Source organism: Camelina sativa, chromosome 10 (genome assembly GCF_000633955.1).
Source record: "Camelina sativa cultivar DH55 chromosome 10, Cs, whole genome shotgun sequence".
Lineage (NCBI taxonomy): Eukaryota > Viridiplantae > Streptophyta > Magnoliopsida > Brassicales > Brassicaceae > Camelina > Camelina sativa.
The window spans coordinates 4,402,454-4,412,932 of record NC_025694.1 but is presented as its reverse complement, the minus strand read 5'-3'; the positions used below and the strand labels follow the sequence as shown (position 1 = coordinate 4,412,932).

Sequence of the window (10,479 nt, the reverse complement as noted above, 5' to 3'; positions counted from 1 at the left end):
AACCCTTCAAAATCTGTGCTTGGAGTTAGCAACCATGGGTGATCTGAAACTTGTTGAGCGTCCTCAGAACTATAGTTTGGCACCTGAAACAAGCATGCAGATAAAAGCAAACATCAAGGTCTCGTCCACAGAGACCGGAGTCATATTCGGGAACATCGTCTATGAGACATCAAATGTAATGGAGCGAAACGTCGTGGTTCTTAACGATATACACATTGATATCATGGACTATATCTCCCCTGCTGTTTGCTCAGAGGTTGCTTTCAGAACCATGTGGGCAGAGTTTGAATGGGAAAACAAGGTAATTCACCGAAACCTTTGACAGTTTTTATCTTTTCTTTTTTCTGTTTGTTCTTGGTATAACCAGTTCCTCTTGTGTTCTCCATGTCAGGTTGCTGTGAACACCACTATTCAGAACGAAAGAGAATTCCTCGACCACATTATCAAATCCACAAACATGAAGTGTCTCACAGCCCCGTAAGTTCAGATTCGTCTTTATTCCCTTAAAAACTGAAAAATCTTCTTACTAATATAGTGCTTCTCTGTTTGCAGATCCGCAATAGAAGGAGAATGCGGATTCCTTGCAGCAAACTTATATGCAAAAAGTGTGTTTGGTGAGGATGCTCTAGTGAATGTGAGTATCGAGAAGCAAACCGATGGAGCACTGAGTGGGTACATAAGGATAAGGAGCAAGACGCAAGGAATTGCTCTAAGTCTTGGCGACAAAATCACCCTCAAACAAAAGGGTAGTAGCTGAGGTTAGTTAATATTATTATATCTTCTTTTTTTTTTCCCCAAATCAAACCATAATTGTTGAATCTGGTGTAATTTCTGGTACCAAACCGATGGATTCTCAGACTTGGAACGGTGGCCCGCAGAGTAATAGGTCTAAACTACGTACGTTTCTCTTTAGACTACGTACGTTTCTCTCTTGTGCAAATTTTTGTTGGTTGAATCTGTTTTACTGAATGGAGGGAGAGGCGTTTTAAGGATATGTAAAGAGTAATTTGTTATCATTCTTCCGTAACCGGTATATTTTCCGGTATGGTACCGAAAGATTCTTCCTCATACGGCAGTGTGTTTTTCTTACAGTACTTGACGATTTTGTTTCCTTTGTAATGCTCTTTCTTCTATAATGTCGTTTGTTGAGGAGATTAAAACCGTGATTTTATAGAAATGTCTCATCGATAGTAGGTTCAACGTTACCTGGGTTTGCCCCACTTTAAAATGTTGTTACTTTATATCCCTGATCTCTCCACTTTAGAACCCCGTCATTTTTTTTTTTNTTTTTTTTTTTTTTTTTTTTCTCATATGCATTTGGATTTTTGATCTTCTGGGGAACTATACTAGGAATAAAGTAGAAGAACATGTACAACTTAATTTATTTTATTAGATTTCATGTGACAGGGACAGAACAGAATGATCAACCTAGTATTCTATTTCTACAGAAGTCCTCTGTTATTCTATCTGTTCAGTCAATATTAGTCAAAGAAACTTCCACTCCGATAGGCGATAGTCATACAGTCTAGGACTTTACCAACATGATCTCTAGTCATATTATCTCGTTGATTTTAAACAAGATAGCAAGAGAAATTATAACAGAGGGAATATAAATACATCATCAAGCCTTTTACCAACAAAAAAAAAAAAAAGGCAGAAGAATACATTATTGTTGGAAATGAGAAAAGAGCCAGAAAAAAAAATACAAGTCATGACTAATTTTTTTTTCCTGGACGATGAAACTGAAAGTCATGAAACACTGCAGTAAAAAACAAACATTGATCTCGACGACAGATCTACAAGCAGAAAAGTCGTAATGAATACATAGAGGATCAGATGTGTTTCGTTGGTGCAAGAACGAGGTGTTCTTTCTTGTGCATGGCAAGTCCGGTCATGACGTCCATCTTTATATCCTCCGGTTTAACACCTTGAGATAGACTCCAGTCGAATTTGTAGAGAAGGTTGGCGAAAGGTATCTCTACCATTGCTACCCCAAGATGCATGGCCGGGCACATTCTCCTGCCCGAACCGAAAGGTAGGAGCTCAAAATCTTGTCCCTTAAAGTCCACTTCTTTGTGGTCGTTCATGAACCTCTCTGGAATGAACTCATTAGGGTTATCTCCCCACGCAGCTTTGTCACGAGAAACTGCCCACGCGTTCACCTGGATGATGGTCTTTGCCGGAATATCATAGCCACCGATCTTTGCGTCTGCGATAGTGTCTCTGTGTAGAAGAATGGGGATGACTGGTTCCAGCCGAAGAGACTCCTTGATGACTGCTTTGAGGTAAGGGAGATTAGCTATGTCTTCTTCCGAGACATATCCTTTTTTGCCTATCACACTCCTCAATTCGTCTTGAGCTTTCTTCATCGCTTTAGGGTATTTATAAGGTAAGTCATGGCCCATACTACCACTGCAGCCGCCGTGTCAGTTCCCGGCATTACAATATCCTGATAAAAATTACAAACAACCCGAGTTAATAATAGTACTGATATATTTAAGTAACTTAAAGAATTGCAGAAAAAGTGACTTTAGAGTTAACGAACCAATATCATGGCCTTGACATTTTCGTGAGTGAATTTGGTGGAGAAGGGTTGGTCTTTGTAGATCTGCATCAGAAGATCAATGAAACTCTCTGTCTCGGGTTTAGGGCGGTTAGGGTCAAGAGTCTCGTCGAGGAGTTCTTGAAGGTAAGTGTCAAGCTCCTTGAAAGCTTTATTGAGACGAGCACTGAGACCAGTGAGGTTTTCAAGAAATCCAAAATAAGGGAAAAGGTCGGAGAAAAAAAGAGTGCCCAAAAGTGCTTGCGTCTCGTACAAGATATTTATGAATCTCTTCATCTCGGTGCCGTACTCATTGTAACGCTTCCCAAAAGCTTGTCTGCATACGACACAGTTGGTGAAAGACAAGAGCAGCTCACTTAGATCAACTGTGCCTGAATGTTCGGCGGCTTTGTATATCTTGTCCATCATCCGTTTACACTCTTCTTCTCTAACGGGTCTGAAACTTGCGACACGGTTTGGGCTGAAGAGGTTCACCATACACATCTTCCTCATCTCACGGTAGTACGTGGTGTACTGTCCGAAACCGAGCTCACGTCCTTGGTACGACATGGTTTGTTGGACTTTCAAGAGAGGACGAGCGGTGAAGTTGAGGTCTTGAGTCTTGAGTAGGTCGTTGGCTAGCTCGGCCGAGGAGATGACGGCTAGTCTACGACCTCCGATTTTCATAGTGAAAATGGGGCCGTATAGCTTGGAGAGACGGAAAAGGAAATGTTGTGGGTTGAACTTCTCCATCTGGTGAAGGTTTCCTATAATAGGAAGACCTTTTGGCCCCGGAGGTAGCCGGAGAGACTTCTTGGTGGTGCTCCGGAAGAAAAAGAAGGCTGCACCCGCTACCAAACCGGCTATGATCAAGAAGAGATCCATTTTTTGTTTTTGTTATACTATTTGAGTCTTGTTGTCGGGGGTATACTCTCTACTCAGTGTAAGTGATGCTGTGATTTTTATAGTAAGGCTAAAAGTTTTGTTAGTTGGCTTGTTTCGTTATTTCTTTGACAGATACGGTGACACATAAAATTTGCCTTGTTTTTAAAACGTGATGTTAGTAGGTGAAGTGCTTTCTAATAAATTAGTGTTATATATTGATTTGAAGTCGACACTTGACACAATTACAATGATAATACTGAAAGCGAGATTGATTATCAGAGTTGAAACTATGAAGACTGTATGTATTAGAATCTAATAATTAGATAAACTCTTGGTTCTGTTTTCTAAACATAATTTGTCATAAAGTATTGAATATCATCAATAAAAACTCACAAACGTATGTTCATTTAGGAATCATTCTTAAATTTTAGGAACTCTTTACTAAAAGTATAACAAAAATTTGGAATTTTAAATTGATATGATCGATTTATAAACGAAAACTTAAAAGGAATTAATGGTACGTTAGATATACATTTCTAAAGTAACTTCGAAGTATCACTTTTCTCCAATGCTAAGCTATAACGTAAAACTGGAAGAAAAAAGAAGGGTATACTTAACAAAAACAAAACTCTCGACGTAAAGTTTTGTAATTTAATTTGTAGTTAGTGTTTTTAGAAAAGTGTGTTACGGTTAATTTCATTACAACAGTGGTCTCGCTCAGTTAAACAAAATATTCAACTTCTTATATCTTGACTTAAAATAACGAACAAAAGAAGACCTAAGTGGCTAAGTTGAATTGTACGTACGTATTATTCAACATGGTACAAACCTAAGTTGAATTGTACGTACGTATTATTCAACATGGTACAGAATTTTTTTAAAAGAGTATTTTGGAAAACGACACTAAACATATCCTCCTCTAGAGAGTTGCTATGGAGGCAGTCACTATTGAAAGTACTAGGCCGTCACACCACACCTCTTTGTTCATCATGGACTTTTAATCTTACAAAAACCAATCTTATGGGCTTACTACAAATATTGGTCAAGAGCCGATAAAAGAAGTGTGATCCAAATATTTATAACTTTCGTTGAGAACTATAAAAAGTATACAAATAGCAATACTAATTTTATTACAATTAAAATCGTAATTTGGGCTTCTGCAAAACTTCCACCAACTTGTCAACGAAACTTCCCCTAACTACTCTTTCACAAAAGAAAAAGGAAAAAAAAATGATCATCGATGATCATGTTGAAAACTAGTTAAGCTAAAACATCTCCTAGTATGATATATCATATATGAACCATAAAATCTCTAGTATTACTTATTAGTATTGGTCATCTTCATCCTCTTCTCTTTCAGCTTACTAGTTTCATCATCATCACTACTGTCATCATCATTATTATGATCATTGTATTTGTGAATATCGTCTAGGTCAGATTCTTGCAATGCAAGTAAAGGCATGGAATGAGGGTTTTTATTGGAGTAGATGCTGAAAGAAGAAGACAAGGAGGATGATCTTCTTCTCCTTAGCTTATTAGCAATAAGCAATCTCCTCTTCTTGTTCAACGGACTCTCCGCTTTCTCTAAACCTTTCGCATTGCTCTCAGCTTCCATTAAATTCCCAAACGATTTTGATTTCCCTATGTAATGATTTGACAATCCTCTCCTGTACAAAAAAAAAAAAAAAAAAAACCTTTTGAACCATCAAGAATCAAACGACACACTAAACACTTAAACTCTCAACATGTAAATTCCAATTTACTCTCTCTTTTTTTTAACCGGTTAGGTAAAAAGGTAATAAATGTGTTTTTATTTTTAAAGGATGATTTAAGAAAAATAAACATACTTAATCGGAAGAGAATCTTCAAGGGATGAAGAAAAGGAATCAAACCATCTTCCTCGTGATGACGAAACGGCGTCATCTTCTTCATCATCTTCGTCTACACTAAATATAGTAATTTAAGTAACGGTGGCTTTAGATTGTTTGACACGTTTATGATGACCTAATAATGCCGGACGTTTCGGGGTTACTGTCTCCATTAGATCACGATGCTGTTTTGGTGTTTTATCGACACTTTGGTGGACGTTATCACACCAGATCACTTTAGCCTTATCCAATTTGATTTCTTGTTCTAAAGTTTTTTAGCTAATCAATTTTCGTATCAGTGAAACCAGATAAAGATTATAACTAATCTACACGGAATTTAACAATATTTAGTTTCTTTTCTTACAAGGTACAACTGATTTCCCCCTGAGACTTCAGATAGCTATTAGAATAATTCCCCTTTCTCCCTCCTTTTCATATCTTGTTCTTCCCCTGTTCTTCCCATGACGGATCCATTTCAGCACCTCAAGCCGTTTCTCCAGATCTGATTAAACAATCTCCCGTCTCTGCCTCAGATGAGGCTCCTACTGCCTCGTATTCAAAGGTTACTGCCTCAGAGAAAATCCTTGACAATTCCACTCCTTCGCAAGCGAAGAGGTTCAAAGCCTCATTACGAAATCTCAGAAAGATCTCCGCTCCGACCTTCCTCGACGACGGTACACCAGTCGTTCAAGCTCCTCCCTCTGTTCTGTTAAAGACAGCGGAAATTTGGAAAAGACACATTATGGCCCATTTCCACGGCCTCATCCCTCCCTCAGGGAAAATTTACTCAGATCTAAACCCAGTATGGAGAAAATATGGCAATATTGTCATACGGATGGTCTCCGACACCTCTTGTCTCATTTATATCCCGTGCACCTCTACTCGGGAGTGGGTACTGCAAGTGGGTTATTGGCAGGCCGGCAACTGCGCCTTCTCAGTGTCTCCTTGGACAGAAGGAGCATCACTGGAAATGCCGGTGCTGAAGACTGCTCCGACTTGGGCGATACTCAAAGATGTCCCTCCGCATATGTACTCTTTGGATGGTATAAGTGTCATCACAAGTGCAATAGGAGAGCCTCTTCATACAGAAAAATCAAGGCTTGATCCCTTCCATTTCGGAGATACTAAGGTCAAGGTGGAGATTGTGCTCGACAAATCCCCTCCAAGCACAATCATCGTCCGGGATGACCAAATGAACTCGGTAAAGGTTTCGATCTCTTACCCGAGACTGCCTCCGAAGTGTTGCAATTGCGGGTGTTTTGGACATTTGCTGAATAGTTGCCCCAAACCTCTCATGAAAAGAAAACACAGTGGGTTTGTCCCAGGAGGAACGGCTGAGACAACTACAAAGATCAATCTGGTTAAGGGGATAGAAGGGAACCAGGCTCAGGTAACTGCGAAGAAACCCTCAAACACAGAAGAAGAGCTCCTCCCCTCGAACCCCGAGGCCAATCCACTTCCTCGATTGGGTCTGATGCCAACTAGGAGGCCTCAAGGGAGGCAACGACCTAAGGCGAGGGGTAAGAGTAACCCCCCGGTAAAAGAAATACAGAAACATCAGAGTGACCCGCAGATGTCAACTCAGAGACAAGAATCGATCAGAAAATGGATTCTAGAAAGAGAGGAGAAAAAGAAGGCAGCCATCGTCTCGAATGCTGTTAGTCAAGTAGAAGAGGCATCCTCTCAGGCTCCGTCTTGTTCATCATTTAAGCCTGCAGAGAAGGTCTTGGCGTTACCAAAGAGCGATGAAGCAGTAGAGGAGAATGGAGAATGGACATTGGTGAAGGCTCGTAATACAGGACATTTTAAAGGTTCTCAGGCCATGTTGAGTGGAAGGAAGCTGGCCAAGCATGAGAATCACAAAAAGTTATCAAAGCCTAAAGGGAAAGAGGCAGCTGAGACAAAAGCGCAAAGAAGGAAAGGCGCTAAAAATTCCAAGGATTCAAGGGCTTATAATTCGCAATCTACTGGGGGAGCTTCCTCGAGTGGACTTTCTTCCCTCTGAAAGCATGAGCTTTCTTTTGTTTTTTGGTAGTATCTATGAAGATATTTTCATGGAATATTAGAGGATTAAATAGCCACTCTAGGCAGCGGTTTATAAGGAGTTGGGTTGGAAGGAATAAACCACTTCTCGGTAGTCTTTTGGAAACGCATGTTTCTGAGGAAAATGCGGCTTCGGTTTTGCACTCTACCTTTCTTGGTTGGAGGAGTGAATACAACTACCAGTTTTCGGAGAATGGCAGGATCTGGGTGGTGTGGGATCCGTCAGTTTCCGTAGTTTGTTTATATAAATCGGCTCAAGTCCTGTTATGTGGAGTATATGATCCAGCAACAGGTGATGGTTTTTCAGTCGCTTTTTTTTACGCCTACAACACCGTCATCCAAAGGCGCACGTTGAAGGAAGATGTTAAGATGTTTGTTCAGAATTCTCTAGCTAGATCAACACCACTTTTATTGATGGGAGATTTTAATCAGATTATAACAACTCATGAACACTACTCCATTGCTCAACATCTTCTTCCCCTAGCGGGGATGTCGAAGTTCAATAATTGCTTGATGGAGGCTGAGCTCGAAGATATCCCAATCAGGGGAGTTTTCTTTACCTGGTCCAACGGGAGACCGGAGGATCCAGTTCTCAGGAAATTAGACAGGGTACTAACAAATGATTCTTGGAGAGCAAAATACCCGGAATCACTGGCCATCTTCGATCCCTCGGGGGACTCAGACCATGCTTCCTGCTTAGTATCTACTGATGCAGCTGTCGCAAGGGGCAAGAAAAGCTTCAAATACTTCTCCTTTCTCTCATCCCATCATAGTTTCAAAATGTACATCGGGGATGCCTGGGTCGAGGAAGTAGCAGTGGGATCTCCCATGTTCACTCTTGGTCAACGAATGAAGCGCGTTAAGGTTGCTTGCAAGAGGCTCAATAGGGAAGGATTTGGCAATCTGCAACAAAAAACTAAGGACACTTTAACGCATCTGGAGAGGACACAAGAACAATTATTGGTCTCTCCCACAGACTCATTGTTTAGGGAGGAGTTTGTAGCGAGGAAAAAGTGGAACTTCTTTGCCAAAGCCCTGGAATCGTTCTATAGACAGAAGTCTCGGATTCGTTGGTATAAGGATGGAGATGCTAATACCGCTTTTTTCCAGAGATCAGTACTTGCTCATCAAGGGAGGAATTGCATCAAGGTCATTAGGGACTCAGACGAGAACCGGGTTGAGAATCCAGATCAAATAAAGGACATGATCCTGTCTTACTATCAGAACTTGTTGGGAACAGAGAGTTCAGGTATCAACCCGATGCAGATAGAAGAGATCAGGGAGACCCATCCATTTAGATGCCAACAGGACCTGGCTACGGAGTTAGTTTCGGTCCCTACGGAGCTTCATATAAAGGAAACTCTGTTGAGAATGCCAAGAAATAAGGCCCCAGGCCCGGATGGATTCCCTGTAGAGTTCTTCGTAGAGGCATGGGAGATTGTGAAAGAGGATACGGTGCAAGCCATTAAATCGTTCTTCATGTCTGGTCACTTACCGAGATATTGGAATGCAACTGCGATCACTCTAATCCCCAAATTACCAGGGGCTGACAAACTCACTCGCTTTAGACCTGTCTCTTGCTGTACGACTGTGTATAAGGTCATTGCCAGGTTATTAAAGAGCAAGCTTCAGTTATTCATATCAGATACAATACAAGGCAACCATGTAGGATTTGTGAAGGGTAGGTTGCTTTGTGAGAATGTTCTATTGGCATCTGAGTTGGTGAATGGGTTTCATGCTCCGGGAAATGTTTCTCGAGGTTGCCTTAAGATAGACATCACTAAGGCATTTGACAATCTGAATTGGGAGTTCCTGCTCAACATCCTAACAGCGATGGACATGCCCGACATGTTCATTCATTGGCTTCGGGAATGCTTCACCTCTCCGAGTTACAGTGTAGCTATCAATGGTGAGTTAGTAGGCTTCTTTCAGGGGAAAAAAGGGCTTCGACAAGGAGATCCTATCAGTTCTCTCCTATTTGTCCTGGCAATGGATATTCTGTCCAAAAAACTAGACTATGGGGCTATGACAAATAGGTTTGGCTACACCCAAGTTGTCATGCCCCTATGATCACTCATTTGAGTTTTGCGGATGATGTCCTGATATTCTTTGATGGTAGAGAGGAGTCGGCGCAGGGAATTCTTGAGATTCTAGATGACTTTAAAACTGTATCGGTCTGGGAATTAACAGAGAGAAAACAGCTCTTTTTCTTGATGGTGGCAACAATCAACTCATTCAAGACATGTCATCCAGGCTAGGTTTGAAGCAGGATTCATTTCCCGTGAAATACCTAGGAGTGCCACTTACCTCACGAAGGTTAAGAAGACAAGACTATCACCCACTTCTCGATAAGATCAGAGCCAGGTTCACTGCGTGGACGGTCAAAAAGCTATCCTAGGCAGGGCGTTTGCAGCTTATCAAATCAGTTATATACTCCACAATAACTTTTTGGGCCTCAGTGTTTGTCCTACCAGTGCAGTGTTTGGAAGAGATTGAGCAAATGTATTGTGCCTTTCTCTGGAAGGGCGTCATCGACTCTGCAAGAGGAGCGAGAGTAAGTTGGGAATCAATTTGCACCCCCAAGGAGAGTGGCGGGCTTGGATTGAGGAGATTAGTTCCTTGGAATAAGGTTCTAATTTTGAAATTGATTTGGCTTATATTTGCTGCTGGAGGCTCACTGTGGGTCTCTTGGGTGAGAAGACACTTGATCGGAAGGCTGAACTTTTGGACTTTGGACCAATCCTCCTCGGGCAGTTGGATCTGGAAAAGTATATGCAACCTGAGACCGATCGCTCGATGGTTTATAGTCTGTAAAGTCAACTCCGGTATTACCTGCAGCTTCTGGTTAGACAATTGGACAGGCCTCGATCCACTGATTGAGTTGATAGGCCCGGAAGGCCCCAGAGTTTCAGGTTTACCTATTACTGCAGTGGTTGCAGACGCTCATAGGAATGGAGAGTGGTGGATAGCTCGAAGTAGAAGCAGAAATAGGACCATTCAAGTACTTAAGAACTCTTTGCCTCAGTCTACAATTCTCGGATATGAGGATGACTCAGCAGATGATGAGTATCTCTGGAAGATAAGTGACTCCCAACCGGCGGGAGAGTTCTCCACATCAAAAACTTGGCACCACTTAAATCC

General features: G+C 41.3%; 2 protein-coding genes and 1 pseudogene across 2 annotated transcripts; 1 reads left to right on the top strand and 2 right to left on the bottom strand.

Annotated features, from left to right (window-relative positions):
• Nucleotides 7-1,205, top strand: LOC104717043 (coatomer subunit beta-1-like). The gene is made up of 4 exons (XM_010434551.1): nucleotides 7-301; nucleotides 392-477; nucleotides 553-758; nucleotides 858-1,205. Exons 1-3 carry the CDS (start codon nucleotides 35-37, stop codon nucleotides 755-757), a joined length of 558 nt encoding a protein of 185 aa, XP_010432853.1. The 5' UTR covers nucleotides 7-34; the 3' UTR covers nucleotide 758; nucleotides 858-1,205.
• LOC104720037 lies at nucleotides 1,833-3,427 on the bottom strand (annotated as a pseudogene).
• On the bottom strand, nucleotides 4,732-5,468 carry LOC104720036. Its single transcript, XM_010438009.2, has 3 exons — nucleotides 5,432-5,468; nucleotides 5,275-5,368; nucleotides 4,732-5,094 (listed from the first exon to the last, which is right to left on the bottom strand). Exons 1-3 carry the CDS (start codon nucleotides 5,466-5,468, stop codon nucleotides 4,746-4,748), a joined length of 480 nt encoding a protein of 159 aa, XP_010436311.1. The 3' UTR covers nucleotides 4,732-4,745.